The sequence below is a fragment of the Fringilla coelebs genome, assembly GCF_963513975.1.
Source record: "Fringilla coelebs genome assembly, chromosome: 6".
NCBI classification, from domain to species: domain Eukaryota; kingdom Metazoa; phylum Chordata; class Aves; order Passeriformes; family Fringillidae; genus Fringilla; species Fringilla coelebs.
In genome coordinates, this window is record NC_140034.1 from 16,570,545 (window position 1) to 16,596,108 (window position 25,564).

The 25,564-nt window shown below is 40.7% G+C and overlaps 1 protein-coding gene across 4 annotated transcripts in view; it reads left to right on the forward strand.

Annotated features, from left to right (window-relative positions):
* Positions 1-25,564, forward strand: part of TC2N (tandem C2 domains, nuclear) — a 31,614-nt gene that overhangs the window by 1,767 nt on the left and 4,283 nt on the right. For 3 of the 4 annotated variants that reach the window (XM_084207860.1, XM_084207859.1, XM_084207861.1), the window contains exons 2-11: positions 12,228-12,354; positions 13,012-13,245; positions 16,570-16,734; positions 18,484-18,575; positions 19,177-19,252; positions 20,273-20,373; positions 21,062-21,178; positions 21,988-22,179; positions 23,993-24,107; positions 24,573-24,772. In XM_084207860.1, the coding sequence (XP_084063986.1) occupies positions 12,288-12,354; positions 13,012-13,245; positions 16,570-16,734; positions 18,484-18,575; positions 19,177-19,252; positions 20,273-20,373; positions 21,062-21,178; positions 21,988-22,179; positions 23,993-24,107; positions 24,573-24,772 (1,359 nt within the window). In that variant the 5' untranslated portion in view covers positions 12,228-12,287. The remainder of the gene's footprint in view (positions 1-12,227; positions 12,355-13,011; positions 13,246-16,569; positions 16,735-18,483; positions 18,576-19,176; positions 19,253-20,272; positions 20,374-21,061; positions 21,179-21,987; positions 22,180-23,992; positions 24,108-24,572; positions 24,773-25,564) is intronic. The other variant, XM_084207862.1, reaches the window with a different exon arrangement.

Consider the following 25,564-nt stretch of genomic DNA (forward strand, 5'->3'; position numbering starts at 1 on the left):
CCAGGCATTCAGAAGCATTGATAAGTTCTTGTTGGAGAGTCCAAGTCCATATCAGGGAATCAGGGCTACTTAAAAACCATGCAAAGGAATGAATACCTTACCATGCCTTCCCCCCCTTCCTGTTCTTTCTAGGTTGTTTCTATAGCTGTGAGACACATGTGAAGAATCAAGTTCTGCTTTTGCATCTTTCATTTCTCAAGGGAGTGCTAGACCCATAAACCTTTGTGCTGTTCTGGGCTGGTGGTCTCTGGCTTCTTACTTATTAAACTCTTTCACCTTGCTTTCAGTACACAAATATTCATTAGGTGAGCTGTGATCTTACAACTCAGTGGCTAGGGCATAAATCCAGGAGTGGGGAAGTTTCATTTTTCATCCTTTTCCAACTGTATGCTAAATATTAAAATATGTATTTTCAGAATACATGTAGTTAAGCAATACTTAATTTCAAGAGAATACATTTATTACTGAAGTGTCCCTTGATTCTTGCCAATACTTATAAAAATGACACCTACTAAAAACGTTGCACCCAGAGGATATGTTGGATTTCACAGATGTCACATGAATTCCACTGCCCTCCCCTGCATTTAATTTAGATGATGGATCCCCAGGTGATTAATTCCTCTTTCTTCTTATGCTGTGGAAAGAATGAATGTGGGCAGGATTGTTCAGTCATGTGTGTGTAGGCTATTAATTTACAACGTTGGAAAAAAAGTTTAGGCATTGGTCTCTTTTTCTTTGTCCTAAACCTCAGGCTTAGTTGTTTTCCTTGTTTGTTCTGTCACTTGTTTAGTATCTGCTGGTTTGCTTTTCACTCATCCTACTGGTGGGTGGTTCAGTTTCAGCTGTGAGTTACTCCAAGTGCACTCCCCAGGGCTGTAGCTTGGCTGTGAAACGGGCAGTCCTGCTCTGGCCCCCCATTTCCCCCACTGCATTCTGACCCCACCTTGTGCAGTCATCCACAGGGAGAGCTGAAAAACTACTTATTTTTTAAAGGAATAATAAAAAAAAAAAGTTGTTTATTTTGGTCATTTGATTTTGTATCTAATCAGTGAGCTGGGCCAGCTCACTGTGCAGCTGCATGTTTACTGGGTCCTGCAGGAGTGGCTGTTGGCAAGGCAGACTGAACAGCCCCCCCAGTAGCAGCCAGCCCTTTCAGCAAGGTTGGGACAGGCAGAGGCAGGGGACCTGCCATGCCAGGACAGCCTCAGCCTGGGAGCCAGACTTTGGCTAGCTTAGGCCTCCTGACTCCGTGTCTCTATCTGCTGTGGCTTATACCAGCTGTACACTTTGACTCTGGTGAAACATTTCTTGAACTTTTTTGCTTGATTAAGGTGCTATTTACTTCATTTAGTGAATTTTATGTGATGCATATCCTGACGTATTTCTCCTCTCTTTGGACTCTTGTTTAATTTTATAGAAGAATGTCTTTGTTTACTCTGAATTTCTATCTCCCCAGATACCTTAAATGTGGTAAATATTCTCTCTAATCTAAGTAGGACAACACCCAGTCTCTGTCAGCAGAGAACTTAAGATCTCATCTCTTTAAAGTGAAAGGCAGAGCAAGCTCTGAGTTGCAGTAGACCAGTCTCTGTTAGAGTTGAGCCACGTTGTTGTTCTAGTTAGTAATGCTGCTCAGGCTCCATCAGGAGGACTGCTAGTGCAGAGGGAAGTTAGGCTGGGAGCCTCTTGCAGCCAGGACGGATCTTCACATCTAAACTGAGAAGCCTCATGTAGGAAGAGGTTCAGAACCTGGGTTTGCTTCAGCTTCTTTGAGTTCCATTATGTTTTTTAATGATCTTAATACACCAAACCATGCAGAATTGGTGAGGATACTTGACTTAAGCTTAGCATGAGTATTTGTTTGCGGGTCATTGCAGCTGAAGTTTGCACTAATTCAGTGCCAAAAATAAAATTACGTCGTCACTCCGGTGCTTATCTTTCCTGTAAATTGTACCCTGGTGATTTTGTTTTGAATCTTTGTTTTCCAGTGATCTAATAGCAGACTTAAACTGAAGAGAACAGATAATTAGGTCCCAAATGAAGGGTGTTGATGTTTGGGGGGTCCTTATGGTGACTGCCACGGCCTGAAGAGTGAGTTCTGGAGATACTCCTTTGGCAGCTAAACCAGCTTTGAAAAAAAGCAGTCTGGAAGGGCCATGTCCCAATGACTTTGAAACCTCCATGGCACCCCACTAATTTAGCACCTGTGCTTTGGAGGATGGAACGTGGATGTGAGCAGGTGCAGGGTGCAGAGCCTGGGCAGGGGTGCCTGGCTCTGGCCCCAGCCCCTGCAGCCTGCTTGGCAGAGCCTGCTGGGGCTGCCTGGGTGCACACCTGTAGTGCCTCTGTAGCTCTGGCTGAGGCGTGGAGAGCTAAGGCTGCCTGCCTTTGGTGGCACAGCCTCATCTCCAGAGCTGGGGGTCCCTTCTCCCTGAAGGAATGCAGCCCCTCTCTCCCACAGAGTTCTCACGCCTCTGGGCAGAGGGGGCTGGAGGCGGCTTTGCCCACCCTGCGTGTTGAAGCTGGGTCAGGTGGCTCAAGTGGCCAGAGATGGCCCAGCCCTTGACCACAACTTGACAGGGGCTGGAGAGGGCAGAGAAAGGCAAGGCTGAATTCTCCTTATAAGCAATGGCAGAATTCTCTTTATAAAGGTCAGGCCTGCAGTCAGTCCACTGGGTTTGTACATCTTCCAATAAGGAACACACCTGCCATGCAGAGAGGAGGGTTGGTCAGGATAAGGTTTAAAAGTCACTTGAGCAGTGCCTTTGTGGTTAGTGGTGAATTGATACAAAAGCAAGTTGTATCCTGTTTCTGAGAGAAATTCTGTTGTTTAGCACTCCTAAGTGACAACAAAACATTCACAAGTCTCCAAGTGACAACAAAACATTCTCAAGACCAGTTTAATTTTGCAGTAGGGAGAAATTCTAAAACTTTTAATTCTGTGTTGGTTTTGTTGGGTTTTCTTTCTTCATGATTTATTTTGCAAAAGGGAGTTGTTGGCCTCTAGATTGGGAACTTTCTCTGACTTTCCCATTCAGGTTCTCTGTCTTCTCAGCAGTGACCAGAGTTGCAAAAAAATTTCTTCCACAAAGCCTTAATAAAACACAGAGCATCTGCCTAAATTACATTGGCTTACATTCCGTTCAGGGGTATATGTACTTCCAGATCTAGTTTGACCAGGGTGTGAAATCATGGGTCCAAAATCTCTTAGGAAGAATGCTGATTTAAACTCAATAGGATTAAAAAAAATATTTTTTTTTTTAAAAACCCATAGGATTTTTTAAAAAAACCATTTATGGTGTAGCAGTTGTTCACTGTGTTCAACAGTTCTGTCCTAAGGGAAAACAGAGAATGGCAGCTTCATGCTGCCTTCTGCTCTCAGGACCTCTGTCTCCTCAGAAGGGAGCAGAGCCCCACCACCACGTCCCAGATTTGTAGCAGCATTTGGCCAATAATGATTGGGATCTTCGATACTGCCATTAAATTGAGACAGTTTTGATTTCTGCTGTTTCTCCCCATGTCTGTGGAAAGTCCTTGAAAAATGCCTCTGTTACACAATCCTGGTTACCACTCATCTGGCTGGGCAGCTGCCAGCAACTCCAGCCAGCACAGCTCTCTGAGAGGCACTGCTGGGGCTGTTAGAGTGGTTCTGGGTTCCTGGTCTGCGTGGATTTCATGCAAAAAGTAATAAATAGTTGTACTTTATAAGGACAGTATCCTTCTGGACTTTTATTTCAGTGTGTGTTTAGGCAGCTTCCTGAGCTCAGTACACATGCCCTGCAGAGCCATACTCCCAGTCTGGTTTGGATTTGAATTATTTAAGACCAGTTCCCATTTCCTGTTCTTGATTCATTCATTTAACCTGTTCTCATACATGAAATGTACTTGAGTCACCTTTCCTTTCTTGATCTCAGACACAGTCTTTCAGCTTTCATCTCCACAACCTACATGTTTGCTTCCTCTCAGCCCTGTGTAACTGGTTCTACAATGACAGTATGGGACAGAACTGCTGAACTGGGAAGCCTCACCTATTGGAAACTCCATAATTGACAGGTTTTTTGTCTTCATCATGAAACGGATAACAATTATGTGTAAAATAACTTCTAAAATAGCGCTCCACCTAAAACAAAGCAGTAGATGTGTGTGCCCACATACATGTAAAGAAATTGTCCATCTTCATTCTTGTTTCAGTGGTAATGAAACTATTTTTCCATGCAAAACTGCTTGGATTTCCTTCTTTCTTTTATTTTCTTTTCTTTTTTTTCCCCAAATATACAGAAGAGCTGTTTGCATTAGCTGTCTGGATGGTATATGTGTATCCATGTGTTTTCTGTATGGCTCTGTGGTCATGGCAGCAGCTGAGGAATCCTGAATGCCATTTAATGCTCTTTTTCAGTGTTGCATTGAGTTGGTTTCCAAGGGCCATCTTTTCAAAACTAGACACATTTAGCCATGTTAGGGAACTCCACAGGCAGATGCTCTTGCCTAAAATACCTTCTTCTTGGCTGTCTTGTTGAAAAATGAATCCAGATGTTTCCAGTTTTGTTTGGTATCAGAGCTATAGAAGGACTGCTGACAGTTCTATTTTCATGGCTTCTTGGCATTAACGGCAGAAAGAAAAAAAATTGGATTAAAACCTGACACAGAATACATAAAGAAAGTCTTAGATTATAAAGTAACAATTGGTGATTGTTGTAATTTGTTCCTAATCTGCTTAGAGCTAAGGACTTATCTTATGTTGAATTCTTTCCATGTTCTCATCAAAAGCCAAGTTCTTTTTTTATGGATATTTTAGTCTCTTCAGCTTTCTTTGCTGGTGTCCTGACTTCAACTCTTGCTTTGCCGTTTTCCATCTGAATCCAGAAAGGTCTGCAGTCCAACATAATGGATTTATTCTTTTGTTTACTGCCCCAATACATACAATATTGTACATTCTTGTCCAAGTCAGTGAATTTATCTTTGGTTCACAGGAACAGTGTTGTCAGATCAGTAATTGGATGAATTGGTTGCTTGCCTAATGCAACATTAGGAAGAAACATTATATCAACTTTTACAGCCCAGAGAAGAGGGGATTCAGCATATTCAAATCCCAAGTTTTAAGCTTTGTCATGGGATAGATTTATAATGTTTCCTTCTTAATTCAAATATAAATCTCACACAAGAAAAACTGGTTCAGATTTACAGAAATTTTTCTTTTGGCACTTGTAAATTATGTTATTAATGTTTTGCACACTGGGGTAGGATTGGATTAAGTCTACATTTAAGGGCTGCAGGTGCAAGGCTGTAGAGCTAAACCAGAGGCAGGGTGTCCCTGGGGCCCCTGTCAGAAGGACAACTTTAGATCCTGTACTCGTGCCAGGGTTTGTTCCCCTTCTCCAAGGGGTGCCTGAAAAGCAGAAGCAGTTGTTCCTGCAGCACAATAGCTCCAGCACACACACCTGCTCAGCTTTATTTTTCTTAGGGCAAGTAGGCAGGAGCAGTTAGTTCTTCTCTGTGATGTACTCTGGTGCTCTGTGCCTGGGCTGCGTGTGCAGATGTGCTCAGAGCCATTTGGCTTCCTCCAGGCTGGAGCCCTGGGAAGAAGCAGCTGCTGAGCTGAATGAGACCACAGCTAGATTGCACAAGTGATCTTTAGGGTTCAGCTCAGGGCCTGCACAAAGAGAGACATACATTAGATCATCTTTGTCTGGGCAGAGAAGCTGGAAAGAGAAAGCAAAGCTGGAGTGGGACACGGTATGTTCCCTCAAGAGTGCATTTGGGAAGATGTGGCTGCTCCAGGAGAAGTTTCTGCCCTGGCACAATTAGAGCTGGACCTCATTGGCAGGAGAAGATGCAGAGCAGCTCGTGGGCTCACAGTGAGCTCTGCCTTTACTGCTATGACACCTAAGCCAAGAACTGATATCTGAGGTGGTTTTCTTTCCCTCGAAAGAGGTTTGCTGCAGTTAAATATTTCTGTACAGTTGTCACATCCTGACTGATAGCAGCAACATATTAAGCACTCCTGCTGATTACGAGACTTTTAAACATTGCCTACAACTGTTACCTGTCAGAGAACCCAGCAAACAATATCTTACCTGAATGCTATGGCAGTCACCAAAGGGAGTGTGGAGATGCTGTCTGCAGGCTCCCACCCTCCTCATCTTTTTCACTTGCTCAAAACACAGTCAGAAGGATGCAGAGCCAGTAGTGGACTGGTAGTTTGGAATGTCAGTACAGTGCTGTGAGAGTGACAGCAAGCTTGTCTTTACAAGTGCTATTAAATGAAATATTTTCTCACCTTAGATTATCTTGGGATATTGTTGAGGCTGAGGTGGATAGTTCCTGCAGATAGTTAAAATATTAGTAGTGAAGGAAATTAATTACTGTAATATTTTCTGAAATAAAAACATGTCTTTCTGCTAAAGTTGCTGAGTGTAGTGCAGGCATAACTTGTTGAAATCCACAGGTGTCAGAAGCTGAGGGGAGTGGGACATGGGCACATAATGGGCCTTCTGGTCTTCAGAAGCAAAATTCTGCTTTAGCAAACTGTAAGTGAAGGAGAGGAGGTTGCAGCGCCGGACTGTGACAGTTCAGACCCGTGATCTGTTCCGGTCAGTTTCCTGTTTCTGTGATCAGTGAGACGAACACGTAAAACTTCCCCTGATGTGCAGCTGTGTCATCATTTACCAGCGTGGGAAGGTGCTTCCTGAGCCCAGGCAGTTGGTGGTTTGTTTGCATCATGGAGTGTGACTTTACCATCTATTTCTGTTACCTGATTCCACTGCACAACTGCTCAAACAACACTGGGAGCCTCTTTGCCCAAGGCAGGCTGTGCCTTTTATGTCTGTCCTAAAATCTCCATCAGCTAAACTAGGTTAATGATGCATGGTCTTCTCTTCAGTTTTAAATATGCAATTACACTCTTGTTTTCATTTGCTGGACTGGGAGAGTTTTGCATCTCTTCATGATGTTTCTGTTGAACAGTTTGTAACATGTCTCTCACAAGAATGTCTTTCTGGTTGTGTTCTCACAACTTCTCTTTTTCTGTTGTGTTATTTCAGCATCTTCTTTGTGATCTGCTGCTTTCAGGGTGAAATCCCTTTTCCAGTCACAAAAAAAAGAAGAAAATCTCCCATTATTTTAATTTTCTTGGAAGGCAGAAGAAGTGGAATAATCTCTGCATGCAAATTTCCAGAGCTTTTGTGCTCTTGCAAGAGCTGTGGCTAGAAGCAGAGAAGGGGGTGTATGTATGCACACACCCACCCACTAGTTCCTGCATATATCACTGCTGTGGGCTTCTTCCAGAAATAGGTACAGAAAGGAGCTTCTTATCATGCACCTGGTAGGCGTGTGTTGGCATGACATTTTTTGTTTCCTTTCTTTGTAATTGCTGCAGACGTCCTGCTACTGCTGAAGTTTATAATGAATAGGAATGAAAGCTGTGTCCTCTCTTTTCACATGCTCAGACCCACTTGAAGTACCTGTCTCTCCTATGTGGGCAGTACAAGTCAGACCTGCCTACAGTCCCCAAAAAAACAGTATTTTTAATTATTTTTTTTTTAAACTGTGGGCTATATTATATTTTTGGTAAGTGTGTGTGGGTACATGTGCTGTCCTTGCTGCTGTAGTAGCAAAGTATGTGCAGGCAAATGTCTCAAAACCATTTAGGCTGTTTTACTGGGCTTGGCTGGTTTTGAGACATGGTGGCCATCAGCCACCCCTCTTCAGCTGAAGAGCTGTGCTGAGAGGGGTGCACAGCTCCCAGACACGCTCCCCCAGAAGCAAAACCACAAAACAGCTGGCTGTGGAAGCCAAGCCTTGAGCAGCATCTGCACCATCAAAAGATAATCCATCTGACCTACATCAGAAGCAGCTTTTGCTGGGCTGTGCTTCTGTAAAACATCTGGAGACCTGAGCTGGTGCTGTTATGCTCTCTGAAGGATTTATATGACTGGGACTGACTGCATCCTCTGGATCCAAAAGGCAGAAAGTGATAGAGCAGCATAAACAGGTAGCAGGAGAGGTATCAGAAATGAGGTGTTTGGCTGAGGTGTGAGCGAGCAAGCTTGAGCTCACTTTCTCCAGAGGGCAAATCCTCGTATGTTGCAAAGTGTCCTGGCTCCTCTGGGGCTCCTGGAGCTGTAGACAAGTTTGTCATTCAAAGATCTGTCCCAAATGCTTTATAACAACTGGTAATCCCTTTTTTCTGGGTATTTTGTTTTACACATCCTGCTGTGTGAGAACTTACTGCTACTAGAATTTTGCTGTGGTATGTTTCTGAAATGCAGATCTGAGAATGCATTATATACATTTATGACTGGCAATAAATCTCAAACTGTTTGAAACCACTGGCTTAGCCAGCTTTCCCTGTCTGAGAACAGCTATTTCACCTTTGTTTCTATTGTGCAGTTATAAATGTGTTACCTGTTCAACTCCTATGGAGCAGAGCTGTGACTAAATGCAGTAAAATTCATTGGCAACCTGCAGTCTTGTTGCCAAACACCCTTTCCTCATAAGGCAGTAAAGACCTGACATTTCTTTTCAGACTGCTTTCAGCTTTTAATATTTAATATTGCTATCATCAGTTTTCTATCATGTTCTTTTTGTTTAATGAGTTGTTGAAAATATTTACTTTCTTCTCCAAACATCTCTGTCTTGTAATCGTTCTGGAGGCATTTGGAACTAAAGTCTTTGATACTCTGTTTATCTGATTTTAGCTCAGTCAAAATTTCTATCAGAGGAATCTGGAAATCGTTAAGATAATTTATGTTTTCCATCTAAACCCATTAAAATAATAGTTATTATAATTCTCTCGGCTCAGTGTATGTGTGTGGTTAGGTTTTAAACTGCTGTTTCCAGGATGTTCTAATAAGGTTGGCTCTCTTTTTGCCTTAGTGTGGAAATACTCTTGCTGAGTTTCATTTGCTTATCTGACTTTGGCTTGATACTGAGAAGAGAGAAATGAAATGGCTTACTGAATTTGGTGAAAAACACCAAGAAAGAGAAAATTTGACACACAAGTGACAAGATGTGGGTTCAGTTCCCTCCTCTGCAAACTGATTTCTCTCTGTTTATTTGTCTGAAATGAGGGCAAATTCTCTTTTCCCCCATCCTTTTGTCAGTCTAGAATCTCAAAAATTGAGGATGTCCTTGTTCTGTGCATATTGCCTAACAAAAACTGACCCCAAAAAGTAGAGTAGAAAGTCAAGGAGCCTTCTTGTTAAAATGGATGACATTGCTGGGAAGTCAGTAATTCTTTGGGATTTGGTGGTGCACCTAACGAATGTCTCTGCGGTTTTGGTTTATTTCATAAATATATTCCCAGATAAATTCATGTTAGTACAACCTTTTAACAACTGTTAAATTATATACTGAGGATTTTTGGGTAGCAAACACCAGCAAAAGGATCGGGCATGTGGGATAAGTTTAACCTTTGATAGAAATGTCAACTTCTGTCAAGATCATGAAATACTTGCTTAGTCTTCTCAATGTTTTTGTTTATTTTCAGTTCATAAAATATACATCAGAACCTGCTAAATTTCTTTCTCTCCCATGTGGTTAAGAGAAAACTTTTGCATGCAGTGAAAGTTGTATAAATAACTGTAGACATAATTTGGAAAATACAGATACAAGAAAATATATTAAGTGGGAGCCAAGCCATCTAATTTACTGCCAGGATTGCTCAGACAAAAAAAAAAACCCAACAATATTTATCATGGTAGTTTAATTAAGTGAATTAAAACTTTATAAAAGTAATTGAGACCATCCATGTTATTGATTCCATAAAGTGCTCCAAGCAGAATGAGGGAGCGCTGTGTCTAAATGGCCAGTCCTTCACCAAATGCAGGATTTTTTTTTGTGATGTGGCTGTGGTGTAAGTCTGGGGACCCAAGTGCAAGGTTTGTCGCTGAAACCATTCCATTTGTAAGCTTAAAGAAGTGTAAACAGTGTTCTAGTCTCTTAGTCATGGAAGTTTCTTCTCTAACTCCTATAATTAAGCTAAAACTGAAATGGACCTTTAAGATGTGTGTCTATATACTTTGGCATTCACTGTTGATATTGCCCTGCCTGTTGCTAAAGAGCAATCTGTAATCCTAACTCTTCTTTGCAGTAGGCAGTAATGAATTGCTTTATATTTGTCTTTAGATAGAAGAAAAATGTATGAACATTTGCATGTTGATAAATGGGGAGAAAATTTAATGGTTAAAGACTATCACAGCTGACTTGGCATTACTGTGAAAAACATGGTGGTTTTTAATGATAGAAGAACAGGAGGTGTAGAAGTGCATTATGACTGTTAAATCCTCAACACCTACAGGAAGCCCTTTCTTTCTAGGTAAGGCACTCATCCCTGTGAAGGAAAGGCAGCTGCTTGTGACAGATGATTTCCATTTGTTTCTTTGCTCACATTAATTGTTCCAGCTAAACAATCCCCTACCATGAACTGAATTTTCTCTGATGCAGAAAAATGAATTTTTCTACTTCACGTAGCTAGAAAGTAGGGCAGTACTAACATTTTGATTTCTTCATCAGCAGTAGTGAATAAATTCTATCAGGACATTTTGAGATAAAAGTCTGTTTTGCCTGTGCAAACTGCCACTGAGGCTTAGATACCATTGTTGCAAAGCTTAGAGCAAACAGAGCAGCTGTTTCAGTCCAGTTTAAACATGGTGAACAAGAGTGAAGCATATTAACTCCAGCTGTATACTGATAACAGCTGGGAAGGAAAATCACTGCAAGGGAGCCCAAAGTAAATTAGCAGCCTTGGCTATCATGAGTATGACTCCAAGGGAGGAGCAACAGTGAAAGTCTGATCATTTGAACCAGGGAGAATTGAATGAGAAATTCTCATGCTTCTGTAAAGATGCAGAGAAGGTTCTGGAGCTGGTGGCATTGCCTCTGGAGATTTTTGATGCAGATCTCTTGCTGTACTCACACTCATGGGCAATTTTAAGATGAAGGCAAATACTGAGAGAGGGATTCTGTGCCAAGTAATGGTCTTTGAGTTAGAGGACGTGTCCATAGCTTGCTGAGTCCACTTGACATCTACAGAATTTGAGGGGCTTTTAATGCAAGAAAAATTTGGGGGATATTAGAGCTATTTCCATAGACTTTGTGTGATTACAAAGAAAATTATGGCACTGTTCAAGCTGCAGTGGGAATGGTTTCTGTGTTGGTGCACAGATGCTTTCAAAATTTCTTGCAATTGAAATAACTGAGCAAACATGTCCATTTTTCATTTTTTGGTAAAACTGAATATTTTCTCCATGCTTTCCCCCCTCTATCTTACTTGTTATCTTCCTTATCCCTTCAACCTATGTTTATGTTCTATTTAGTGTCTTCTAATCTTCATTGAGTTAGAATTGTGTCTTGGGTATGTTCTCCTAAGAACCTCATGTACTTTAGGTGGATGTGAAAGGACTAGACTTAGACAGCTAAAGTTTTGGACAGGAGGCAGCACAGCTGTCTGTGTCTCTCTGAAAAGAGAACATAAGGATATGAATAAAGACATTTAAATGAGGCCAGTTAGCATTGTCATAAAGTTCTTATAATGTTAACCAGCTGTTAGAGACTTGTTCTCATTCTTTTGTAGATTACATGCCTCTTATTTTGCTGAAAGTCAGCGTGCTTTATTTCTGTGTGCACAGCAAACAATTATATAATAAACCAGGTCTTCAGTTTCATGTGTATACAATTATGAGAAAGCAGTAGCTTCTCAAAGAAGGCAATTTTGGCATCATTCATAAAGCCTGTTTTCAAGTTAAAAGTATGGAGTATGTCAAGTGAAAAATGTAAACATATATAGATGTATGTGAAAATAGTAGGGGAGTGAAAGAGGATAGGAGGAACATGAACAAGGGAAACAGAATTAAAAACACATCTTGCAAATGGCTTGACAATACCAAGTCAAAACAGTTGTAAAGCTGAGTAAACTCCAAAGCCCAGTGGCACAGACAAATATGAGGAGAATTTTCGTGTTCCCAAAAGACAGGGACCTGTCTGGGTGGATCACTGAAAGTATTTGAATGCCATATGTTAAAACTACCTCTTTCCTTGTGCTTTTATATAAAAGTGATTTTTCTCAGTGGGAGAAATCTGATGGCTCTGATCCTTTTATAACTGAAGTAACTTTCTGATTGATCCTGGGACTGTGTACAAAAAGCAACTGCATATTGAATGGCTGATAATACTGCATTCTGGTTTTACTTACTTCCATCTACTATGGTTTGTTTTATTGTGTTTTTCAGGTCTGACACTGGCACTGGATCGCTGATTGAGGTCCCCTCTAAATTATAACGCTGAAAACAATGGCAACAGAATATATAAAAACCTGCTGTAAATTGTGTTTCTGCGTGGAAAAAGAAAGAAATGATCGTGAGTTCTGGCATAATGAGGGTTTAATAAAAGTTTTGCTGCATTAGTGATGAGACTTCCCATTAATAGAATTACTGTGTTACCCCTGATAAACTTGATTTCTCTTACAACATCCAAAATTCTTTCCATACCTCCACTTGGAGATTGAACCTGTGCTTGTTAGTATTATGAATTGGAACTGAGAAATAACAGTTGTCTGAAGTCTGCTCTTTGCAGTCCAGAATAGTGTCCAAAAAAGCCAGCTTTTTTACCCATGGTTGTGTAAAGGTCTTATATCTTTCAAACTCTGAGAATTTGAATGCTTTTTGGTTTTTTTTTAACTCTGGGTATTTTTAACTCTGTTAGGTTTTTGTTTGGTGTTTGTTTGTTTGTTTGAAGAACTCCTCTGTGATACAAGTGTAGCTCTTGTGCAAATTCACTTAAGAAGAAGGTAGCTATAAATATAGAAACTTGGGCAGCAAAGAGTTTGGATCAGTACAGGTGTCAGGAGGATAAATATCTTTTCCTGGTGCTAGTCCTGAATGCTGTAAAACTGAATACTAGCAGCTGTTAAGTAAAATATCAAGCAGACATACTATTAAATAAAAGAGATCTGTTCATAGTATTGTTCAAAAATTAATGCACATGTGTACTGTCTGTCTTGCTCTTTATTTTTAGCAGTTTCCATGGTGCAGGAATCTGAAGCAGTAGCTGCAAGCAAGCCAACAATTGTAGAGCAGCCTCCATTGTCTTCTGTGTCAGTGAAGCGTCAAGTTGGCTGTTCTGAGGATTATTTGCTTTCTAAGCTGCCCCTGGATGGTCAGGAGGTACCATTTGTGGTCCCTCCATTCAGAATGGCTTATGTACAGCCAAAGAAGCTTCCTAGTATCTCACATACTGGAGGGATTAAAGGTAAAATACAGACAGTATTGCTGAAATTGTTGTTTAACTTCTGCTGCACCTTGAATGTTAAGTATTCCTACTGAAAACATGTTTGCAGAACTTTGCTAGAAGCCTGGTCTTGTTTCAAAGAATCATGGATTATGCTGAGTTGGAAGGGCACACAAGGATCATCAAGTCCAACTCCAGCCCTGCACAGGACACCCCAGGAGTCACACCAGGTGCCTGAGAGCATTGTCCAAGCACTTGAGCTCTGTCAGGCTGCTGCTGTGACCACATCCCTGGGGAGTATGGGGAGCTTGTTTCTTTTCTCTCTGGACACCCAGAGAGGTTTTGGGAAGTATGTCCTCCAACTATGAATCTCTGTGATGTTGTATGAATAAAACTGAATGGGATGATTGCACATCAGTGTTCATATTCAAAAGTAATGGAAGATGCTTAAAAGAAATGGAATCTTTAGAAGGAATTTATTGAATTTAGTGGAGACAAGGAAAGGCCTAACGTATCCCCAGTATCTATATCTCTCAAATAAAAGGAGGAGGGTGTTCTGGCTTTCATGGTTAATATTCTGGTATGTTTTAACATACTGACACATCTTCCTTTTCAAATTTTGCCAATAGATGGCAGGTGCTACTATCTGGCAGAATTTTTTGTCCCCATTATTTCCTGCTCCTTTTGCTGGTTTTGGGAGACCAGGGGGCACAGATCTCCTGTTGCAAGGTTTCATATGATGTTATTTCTTTTCTGCTTCACAACAATCTTGTACTTCATCCTCTGTTACTCCCATACTCAAACTGTCAAAATGAGGTACATGCAATCTAGACACAGTGGCATTTAAAAAGAATAGGATTCTGTCCCACTAATGTGAGTTACAGAGCATATGCTACTGTTAGGCTTTCAGTCCTGCAAGGAGATGCATAGAATTAGGCAAGGGAAAATTTTGGCACAGAGACATACCTGAGCAGTTGTTTTCCCTAGGATTGCTTTGCCTCAAGGACGTGATAAGCTGGTTGTATGTTCTTAGTCCCATGTGACTTTATTTCCTTTCTGAAGGTGAAAAGCCTAATAACTGAAAGAAGGCAATCATTTGTTGCATAACAACTAATCCAATACTACCTAACTTTTTTGTGTTTGTGGGGTTTTATTCCCACCCTTCCCTCTTCTTCTCCCTAGGTTCCTGCTGTTGCTTCTTTCCTGCTCCTGCAGAGCTGTTACCAAACTTCCTCCCCACCCACTGCTGCATGTACCACTGGCACCATAGCCAAGCTAAGCAGCCTAGCAGAGCTGTTCAGTACAGACTGGCCATTCTGTGCCCCACCTTCTAGGGGGCTTCATTTGGCATGTCAGCAGCCATTAACAGGCAGCTGAAGAGTTGGAAGTAGAACATGTGAGGTCCCCTTATCTCTGAGCCCGAGCTCCCCAGTTGCCTGCTATTTCAGTAGCTAGTTCTTGTAAGTCTGTGGTTGGATATGCTATGGAAAAGCAGGACATGCTGCTTATTATCCCCTTTCTTACTGGGTCTAGGTTTAGGCTCTGCCTTGCTTAGTCTAATCTCATCCTCAAGATACAGTACGGAGAAGTTCATCGAGGACTCTGTGGTGTGGATGTTCTCCAGAGAGAAGGAAGATGTGTCTAACAGCCTTTAGATGAATGTTTTCCATGTTCATGCTGTTCTTACACAATCTTAGCTGTCACTGACTTGTCTACATTGAGAATTCTGCTTTGTGATAATTTCTGAGTGACCTGTACAGAGTGGTCCTTTAGGCTACAAGCTGTTAGATCTTCTGGCAGGATGACCTGACTCTTTATAATTGAGTCTTGAGCTAATATTTTAAATTTTTTAACAAATATTTGAAAAGTGACTCTTATGTCAAGTAGGCAACTTTCATTTCTCTTTCCAAATATAAATACTATTTTTTTTAAGTACAGCTTTAAGCTGCATAAAGCTGTGCTTAAAAATGCAGTGTTTACTTTTAAGGTAGATTTACTAAATAGAGTGAAGTGTGCTGTCATTCTTTTTTCACATTAGCCAAAGCACCAGCATACTCAAAAAATCTATTCAGAGTACTTTTTTCTTAGACCATTGTTAAATATCTGTAGAAGTCCAAGTGCTGCTCTCAGTTCCTCACCATTTTCTGTGCATGTCTGGGCATTTTCCTTTAGTGAAACAGAACATGCTTAGTGTTAGCTGGCAACCCTTCTGAAAGCAATTAAGTTCTGGCAGCCTTTCTCTTCAGTGCTCACTGCAGTGTGTCTCATGCTCTCACAGAAGTAAGCTCACAGGAAGAAGTGCTCCTGGTCTGGAACACTGGATTTTCCATCATCTGCTGTGTAGCAATTCGTTATGACCTCACTTTTAGTGTTCATCCTGATTTACATCATGCTCAAGCCCATTTTGCTTGAGTTCTTGCTTTATCACTGCCCATGTTCCATCTCAGTGTTTAAGTTTTTTACTTTACTAACACATGCAGGAGAGGACTCTTGAGCAGTGGTAGTTTGCCTCTTATGGTGCAAGACACCTGCAGAACTGAAGGCGCTTTAATGCGGGGTAAAGAATTTTTTAAGAGATGAGTTGAAGTCCAGGGAGGTGAAGTGAAGGAAACAAATATCAGAGTTGGGCAGAATCCAGGTCATCCCATTCTCTAATGTGCTGTTAGGTATGGCTTCTTTTCAGTCCAGACAGTTAAGAACATTACAGCAGTGTTCTTCACTGTTTTGCTGACTGAGGCGTGCATGTTTTTTCTGAAATTATTATCAGCTGAGTAAAGGGGTGAGATTCAAGCAGTCTCTTGTCTCGATATGTCTGCTTATGCCTCAGCCCACAATTCGAGTCATTTTGGACCAGTGATTTTACCATGGACAGACTTGCCATGGAAAGTAGATAAGCACAAGCTGCCTTATCTTTCCCTACAAGATCTTCCTGAAGGTCTGGGGGTCCATTAGTTCAGTAAGAATATGCTGAGGATAGGTAACTAAATAATTTGGAGGTTTTCTATACACAGAGTGCTACTTTTCCTGTTAACTTCTGTCTTGCTGTCTGTCTTTGGAACCTTCTGTATTTAACTACTTAGGCATTTACTGCAAAACCCCAAGAGAGGGTATGCATAGTTTTTTATGGCCAATTTAATTCCAGTGTTTGCTCACACGCTGTGGAAACCTGACATAACATGAATGTGGGTTTTCTTTTTCTTTTTCTTTTTTTCCCCCTTTACCCAGAGTAGATAATACTGAAATATTTTGTCCTTTGCCCTGAAGGCACTCTGCCTGCCTTTTGAAGCCGGGCAGCATGTGTTATGTCTGGAACTCTTGCATATGATGTTTGCTTGTGCTGCACAGAGTCAGCCAGAGCCTCGTTTGGCGAGCGGAAGGCAGAGCTGCACGGCGCGTACCAGTGGCCCGGCTGTGACGTGTACAACCCCTTCTATCTGGAGCATCGCGTCTCACCAGATCTCATCAGGCGCTGCCAAGCAAAAGCAGATAGCAGGAAATTGTATGGATCAGGTGAGAAGGACCACACCCTTGCTTCTCTGGCTTCCTCCCCTTTTCAGGGTTTATAGGTAGGAGGAATAAAAGCCATTAGTCTACAGAAGAATTGTTTGGTTATCGCAGTTCTCGAGGTGGTTGGTGTGCTGCAGAGACTCCTTGGCTGGGGAATCAATCTCTGCATAGTTTTCAGCTGCACTGTTACTTTTTTGTCTTTTAGAGGATTAACAAGGCTTGTATTCATCACACGAAGGTAGAGAAATTGGCAAAGTGATATACTGTAGCTGCCTCTGATCTAGACCAGGATGCAGTACCGGAGATTTCAGCTGCCAGTAAGAGGAGTGAGGGAGATGGAAAAAGGCAGCCAGGCAGTATGTTGAGTAGGAGGAGTGCCTGAGGAGTACATATATGGGGAGAGGAGCAAGTACCAAAAACCATTCAGGAGCAGATGGGATAAGAACAGGTGCAAAATGGGGCATGATGCTATATGCTGATTTTTTTGTCGTTTGCTTGTGAAGCTACAGCAATGTCCCCACTTCTCAGTGTGTAAGAATGAGGGAGGGCTGTGAGATTGTAAAAGTTTAGCTAGAAAGTGTTTGGCTACCTAGGTAAAAATTGTCTTCTGTGCTGTTCATTGGTGTATGTGTCCTATAGTGCCTGCTGTTCAGACTGAAGTAAATGACTAGAGTTGCTTGTGATTGCTAAGGCAAATGCATTCAGAAAACTCCAACACCCCAGGAAAGGCGCACGCTCTCCGTGAAATTGGAAGCCGGCAACAGCTCACATTTTTAAAGATGTTTTATTTAGGATGGTAGAGCATTCTTATTTTCAGCTGGGGGAAAATGTCTCAGTCTGTGTTCTGTTTTAAAAGAATTCTGAATCACCATAGAGACTACATGAAAAGACTATTCCATATATTTTTTAAGAGAACAGAGCACATGTAGAATTTTAGCAGCCTTTAACACATATGGTTTTACCAGGCTTTGTAAGCACCTGTGGTGGGAGCCAAATGGATTTTATTAAACTGTCTAGAACATCTTCCCTTCAGTCCATCATCTCTTTTTCCATTTTTCCTCAAGCAAAGAGAACACTTTACTAGTTTTGTCTTAGTAAGTTTAAACACAAGAAAGGTTTTTCTAGTGCGTCTAGAGTACATTTCTAAAATTTTTCTTCCAGAGTTTACAGACAGCTGTTTCAGAACTTAGATCTTCATACATCTATAAACAATTAAAACAAAACTCTAAACCTAGTTTGTCACAGCAAGTGCTGTGATATTTTTAATGTGTGTGGGTTTAGAACTCCAGATTGTATTTATTTGGAAGGTACAAAATGAAATTCTTGAATTTTAATGTGAAACCCCTTCTCTTAATCTTAAAAAAACTCCACACGAACAAACTGAAAAGTAAACTCATTAATGATTTTCTGAAATTCTACTTATTATTGGTAAACAACATATTTTTATTATTAAATCTTTCAGCTTTTATATATTTTACAGGGAGCTTTCTGTACAAAAATTGACTTTTTTTTTTCATTAAAAATTTAATTTTTTGAAAAAGACACCATCTCTTCCCCCCTGCCCCATCCCCATGTTCCTGAAAAACATTAGTAGATAACAGCAGATCATACTGCCTTTAAACCATTTTGGTCATTTGTAATCTATAGGATTGAACAAATAATTTCCAGCAGTTTGTGAAAGTTATTCTGAGCTAGGTTTTTTTCCTAGCAGTGGTGCTAATGTGATTTTTATTGTTCTTTTTGTCTTACTAGTTAGTGATTTAAGACCCAGCGCCTTGCCTGGATCCCTCGATGTGAGCCGCTCGATGTTTGATCTCAGGAGCCCACCTCACCGCTTCATCAAGGTCAGCTCCCCTTGGAGCCAAGGTGACACTGCAAAGCTTACTCAGTGTGTCTGTCCCCACTGCATGTTTCCAAAGTAAACACTGGAGGCATTGCCCTGTACACTGGGACAACTGGAGGGGAAATTTCAACATCTTGACCAGCTTGAAGAGGCTTTTTCCTGGTGTCTCCTCTAATATTTGCTGTTCTGGCCCAGTGGGGCTGTTGGGAAGCCCCAGCAGGCAGTCAGGCAGGACAGGACAGACAGCATGTCATGGTTCATAACCTTGTGGTTTCTCCCATCAGTTGAACAGTGGAACAGTGGAAGTTTCCACTGACACAAAACACTGTGTTTATTTATTTCTTCTATAATAATCATGTCTTACATAGCAATGGAGTTGTGTATATATTCATGAGCAAAAAAAATGTCTGCTGGTTAAATGGGTCCTCAATTAGCTCGTCGCATCAAAATAGTAATTGCATGCTGCTGGATCAAGAAACTAGTAGGGAGTGAGGCAGTTATTTGAAATGGACTATTTAGTTTTCATCATATCATGTCTGATGGTATAATCTCTGGGTTTTGCATCTGTTGCTCTGAATTGATTCCTTTTTTTCTGTCCCCAGAGATATGATTCAGTCTCCAGTGTACCCAGCAGTTCTTCTTCCAGGAAGGATTCACAAGGCAGTAACAGGAGTCTGGGTAATGTTTTGTTTGTTTACCTTGTAATGAAATATTTCTCTTTGCACATGAAACATTAATCTGCCGTTGATGTTTTTGTTTGGTTTGGGTTTTTTTGAGATGAGTCTGACTAGGAGATCAGCTGGAAATGACTTGACAATTTGAAATTAAGAGTTTTGAACTTGCACTGTCCTGTTGTTTGGAGATTGAGCAGATGAGACTTTGAAAAGTTCTCATGCTTTAGAGAAGTTCATTCTTGGATATACTACCCAAGTGAGCTATGAAATCACAGACACCTTTTTAGGATAGAATGCAGCACCAGGTCCCAGATCTAGTCCTTTTTCATGTATCAGTATTTTTCTGTGTGAGATGCCTGAAATCCAATATCCATATTACACTGGTAATTAGACAAGAATATTGTGTGCAAACCCAGTATCCTTATTTATGAAAGAATGCTTAAGAAGTGGAGATACAGCAAAATAAACCCTCAAAAATTAATCAGGTTCTCACAAAAGTCACCCTGCTGTAAGTCAAAGTTTGACCCAGTCTCCTTCTAAAAGAAGACTGAGGCAGTGACCTGGTTCCAGTCATGACAGAGAAATGCTGGATATTAAATGACTCTTCTGACTTGGAGACAGCATAACAGTAAAATGTTTACTAGACTGGAATGGAAATTTGAGAAAGAAGAGACCAATTGACAAACTTAACAGTGAAAGAGATTAAGGGAAGTGATAGGATATAAATGTGTTCTGGGTGTCTCAGGAACATGTTTTTTTGTTGGTCCCTTCCAACTCAGGATATTCTATGATTACATTATTCTATTCCATGAAATGTGATGGCCTTTAGCCATGCAGAAGGTCAGGTTACTGGACTTGGTGGATGTTTTGTCCTTGAAATGTAGGTGTTAAAATATTTCAAACTTACTTTGAGAGAAGTTTGTGAAGATAAGCAGTTCACTTACTAATGAGTTCCCTTATTTCTGAAGTGAACTTTTAAGACACTGCTTTACTTATAAAAATATTAATTGGCTTTCTTCCATAGATACTATTACATTATCAGGTGATGAACGAGACTTTGGAAGACTGAATGTGAAGTTGTGTTATGTTTCTTCTGTAGAACAGATTTGGATCACAATTTTACATGTAAGCAAATATTAATAAGTCAGTTATTTATTCAAATAATGACTATTCAATAACCAATGACTATTCTACTATACTTAGTGCTAAATGTCATAAAATTTGTCTCTATGTTACTTCAATAAATACTTCTAGGAAAAAAATTAAATTATTTATAAGTGTTAATATAAACAAAGTTCAGTCAAATGTAATACTAGGCTTCAAAGCATTTTCCTCCCCTTTAATTCTTTTTCTGTTGCAATCTCTGTTCTGCTGCAGTCAATTAGAAATAGTATCTATCTCCTTCTGTTACTACACATACGTTAACATATGTTCAAGTTGTGAAGTGAGGAACTACTCAGCACACATTAGAAAGCCGAGCTGGTCACAGGCTGGTCCTGCTATGGACATTTTCCTGTGAAAATCTGAAGGCAACAAATGGGAGCAGCTGTGGAGACACCATTTATGTGACTTCTGTGATTCTATGACTTTAAATCTAACAGTTCCTTCAGGGCAGAACCCTAACAGAACTTTGAGGACACAAAGCTTCTTGAGGCTTTTTTGTCAGTAAATGTGATATTGTTATGGTGATTGTATGTACTTTCAGAACTGTGAATAATTTTCAGGCAAGAGAACTTTGAGTAGACAGAAACCTTGTAAGTACACCAAATCATAAGTCTTGCATTGTCTAAACTGGCTTTTTTCAATGTTGCAGTGCAAGGACCTGAGCTGGCCTTCTAGCTGTGGGGAAAATCCTCGTATCTGTGTCAAGGGAATTCTCACACTACCCAAGCCAGTGCATTTCAAATCTTCTGCCAAGGAGGGCTGCAATGTAAGTAGAGGCATGCAAAATACTGAGAAATATTTTTCCCCACAAATACTAAACGTGACAGATAAATGATTTTTTTAAATAGACCAAACATCCACTCCTATGTCATATTTGCTGTAGTAACTGCCTAGGTGTGTTTTACTTCTCCCAGCTTCTCAAAATCCTATTAAAAGCCTGATTCCACTTCCTCCTCCTACATGCTGCCTTGCATTTTTTTTTTGTACTCTTGCTCTCCTTCTCTCACAAGCTGGCAGGACAGATATCGGGACCAGAGGAAGACTGGGTGAACCTGTGGGTGCACACTCATCCCAGGGAAGGTAGCTGAGGTACTGCCTCTCATTTGGCAGGAGACAATTTTCACACTTTCCCTCTACAGAAAATAGTAAAAATTGGTCATGTGGGACAAGATTCCTGATAGTGGCAGTAAAGGAATATTCAGGGGGTGGAAAGTAAAGCAACATAAATCTCACATAACGTGAGCCAAAGGTGAAAGAAAATAAAATTAGCTGGAGAGACTATAGCAAAAGGTTAGAGAATCTGTTATCACAATGTGTGTGCTGTTGTAAAACTCCAGAAGAGATGGCCACAACTTGTTATGGTAGTGAAAAATAGTCCAAAACTTCAGCCCTGCCAGGGTGTACAACACAGGGGTGAGTGTGTGTGGACTTTGCACTCTAAAAGCACACTTTTCCATGGCAACCTAAAGTGGCAGTCAGGAGCAGCTATAGAGTCAGGATGCCTTGGTTTCTAGGTTTTGGGCTCAGTGGGATTCTCTTAAAATGATAATGTTACTCATCTGTTTTTCTTTCTAGGACATTGAATTTATGGAAACTTTTGTTTTTGCCATTAAACTGCAAAGCCTGCAAGCTGTCAGATTGGTATTTAAAATCCAGACACAGACTCCCAGGAAAAAAACGATTGGAGAATGTTCCTTGGCACTGCGGGAGCTGAGCTCACAGGAGTCCAATCATTGGCTGGATATATCTCCTCCTTCCAAAGCACCTGTAAGTGCCAATACTGTGAATGTTCTTATCTCTTCTAGAAGGGGTTGTTGGATATGAAAGTAAAATAATTCAGTAGTAAAAACTAGAGGGGTTCTTTTTTTTATTTTCCCTTTACTCTACTTCCTTGGAGAAAGGCATTTTGATGGGGAAAAAATGCAGACTTTTGAACTCTGCACATAGCTGTTCTGGTCATAAACTGCAGATGTTTCTAGGAAAAGAGCTAGAGCAAGCTCTTCCACACCATGGCTCACAGCTTGAGGGAGGGACATTCTGGGGAAGTGTTCAGCAAAGAACACAGGGTAATTTTCTTTTCTGACCAAAAAAGCATCAGAAGATCTTTAGGACTCACAGCAAGACCTCAAAGCAAGTGGAATCTGCTTTTGTTATGGAAGAAAAGTGCTAAGATCTTCAGTGGCCTGAAACTGCAGAGACAGCCATATATTTAATGTTCAGATTGCATGCTGTGAAGTAATAATTCAGACAGTTCATTTCCATTAGTGTAATAAGAAGCAGGTGGTTTTCGCAGTGGGATTTCCTTTCCCCCTACCCTCACTTTGTTTGTTTCTTTTATAGATTGTGTCTAGACATTTGTATTTTCAACAAATTAAACTTGAATTAGCAATTCAAAAGCAAATTTTATTTAAGTACGTCTGAGTAATATGAATGATACTCTTGATTTCTAACATAAGTTACACTTGACATTTTTTAGTTCTAATGTGAATAACCATATTGCTTCAAAAGCAGTAAGATAGCATGACAGAGGAAGCTGGTATCCAAGAGCCCTCCAGACACTCTGGGATTCATCCCTGTAGTAGCCTGTGAGGCAGCAAACCCTAACCTCTCTGCCAATAGAAAGACAAAGCTCTGAGTCGACAAAGTGGCTTCCTCACAGGGTTACACAGGCATTTTGTGGCTGAGCTACAAAGAGAATTTGTGTCTCTTTGATGAACTAGAGCCTGACTTTTCTTTATCTAACCTGTTGCTCTCTTGCTTAGTGCATTTTGGTTCATTAAAGTGCATTAAAACTTGAAGGCAGCAACGAATAACAGAGTCCATTTAAATGAAGGCTGTCAGGAAAGGTGGGTCTCCACTGGCCTTTTCCTGCTGCTCTTACAGTGTTCTGAGGATGTTAGAGTGTGACAGGAGAGCAAAGAGGATGACTCAGGGCAACTCTGCCACTGGCACAAATTCTAAAAAACCCACCAAGAATCAGAGTGGAGATCTTGATGCATTCACTGCGTGTGTGGCAGAGGTGTATGTGTGCAGGCATGTAGAACATGAGTGCTTTCACAGCACAGGAAACTACACAGTGTGCAGTCACCCTAAGCACTCGTGACATTAAGTGACAGGGCCTCGTATCAATGGCAACCATTGCTTTTATCTCCATGTTGCAAAATTCAGAAGTGTGGGAGGTTTTTGTGTCAGTGGAGCTTACATGCTCTCTCACTTCCACACCCAGATTTAGAAGAGTTGCAAAGGCATGTCTGGTTTCCCCTCTATGTGTCTGCTCTTACCACTGCAGAATCTGTTCCAGGTAAAAACTGAGGACTAGGGGATTTGGCCAGTATCCCTGGCTGCAGCCCACGAGGGCCATTTGTGCACCACACATCAGCAGCACATGTACTGCAGCTATGACAAGTGCAAGATGCACTCACTGTGCATCTGCAGGTTCTGTATACAACACATGCTTATATTTCTGTCCAGGAAATCCCAGATAGAAATGTGGGAGCCCAACATATGACAAAATTCCTGTGTTTCCTGAGTTTATAAGCAACTTAATCCAGATGTTATGGTAACATTCTTCTGCTCGTAGGTGTGCCGTGCAGAACTTCAAATAGGAACTTGTTTTCAAGCAATAAACAGGAGGATACAGTTACAGATTCTTGAAGCACAAAACCTTCCTGTTTCATCTACACCACTGTCTTCAAGTAAGTTACATACAGCCTCCTCCCTGAAAGCACTTGTAACAGGTAAATTGCTGCTCAAATGGGTTGGCAATTCATAACATTCTTTAAGAACCTCAGACTAACACATTGTGTGGTAGATTTCCATTGCCAAGGCTTGTTTTCCCAGATGTCTTACTTGATTACATTAAGTTTGGTTTGAAGATGTGTGTTTATGTATTTTGGAAGATTTTTATCCCGGTATTAATCCTGACATACAAGAGCATTAGCTCGAACTTGCTGTTTGGATACTGTGTTAATCAGTCCAATATTACTGAACATATTCTGTTTATGTGACTGGTCAGGAAAGCTATTGTAGCGTTCTTTTGGCCAGACTTTTGAGAAATTGATGCAATTTGAAGCATACATGTGGATCTTGTTGGCTCCTTTTTGGGTGTGTTGTGAGTAACCCTTTATGTGCTGTGCCTTTTTCTTTCCCTTTTGTCCTAGGTTTCTTTGTGAAAGTTGGAATGTTTAGTACAGAAGGGATTATCTATAAAAAGAAGACTCACCTTCTGAAATCCACGAATGGCCAAGTGAAGTGGGGAGAAATGATGGTTTTTCCAGTTAGCCAAGCAGAACAAGGAATTAGCTTTCTCATCAAGCTCTACAGCAAAAGCTCAGTGAGAAGAAAACACTTCCTAGGACAGGTTGGTTTCTGCTGGACAGCCCGATACCCTTTACTTAAAATCCAGTTCCACAGGTTTCTTGGTATGAATTTTAAAATTCTTTAAATGAGGTGACATATAACAAAATAGTAAATTCTACTAAACTCTTCTGTATGTAATCCAAGCAAAAATGCTGCTGGGCTCTTGAACATGCACTAGCATGAGAATGGGAGTTGACACTTGATTTTTCTTTCAAAAAGAAATCCTAAAGTCAGTTTTGTGTGGAGTATTTACTATGTGACAAATTCCTTCCAAAAGATATAGGATCTCCTGGTTGCCTTTAGCTTTCTAAAGAAAAACATATCACTCACAGGAGCTCCATAACCTACAAGGTCCTGAACAGCAGGGGGGTGTTGGCTTACTGTACCAATACTCTCACACCAGGGGTCTGTAAAAGGAACTACCAACAGCTACAATGAGACTCCTTTCCTGGGTAAAACAATGCTGAAAGCAGTACAATAGTCTATGTATGATCAAGTAATACTATAAGGGTCCAAATCCAAAATATTTTTTGATTGTTTTTCAGTTAACAGACATGATTTCAGTAGTATCTCCTTGAAAGCATTTGTGTGATCATATTTATTTAACCACCATAAAACTTAGTAATCTGGTCTCATCATTCTTTCAATCCTCTTCCCCTGCTCGTTCTAATTTACCATCATCCTGTACTTTCTATCTCTGTTCTTCTTCATATAGTGAGCCATAGCTGTTATTAATGCTCTGTGCTTTTCTTAACCCAGTTAAATGCAGTAGCAGAATTTTAATAAATGCATA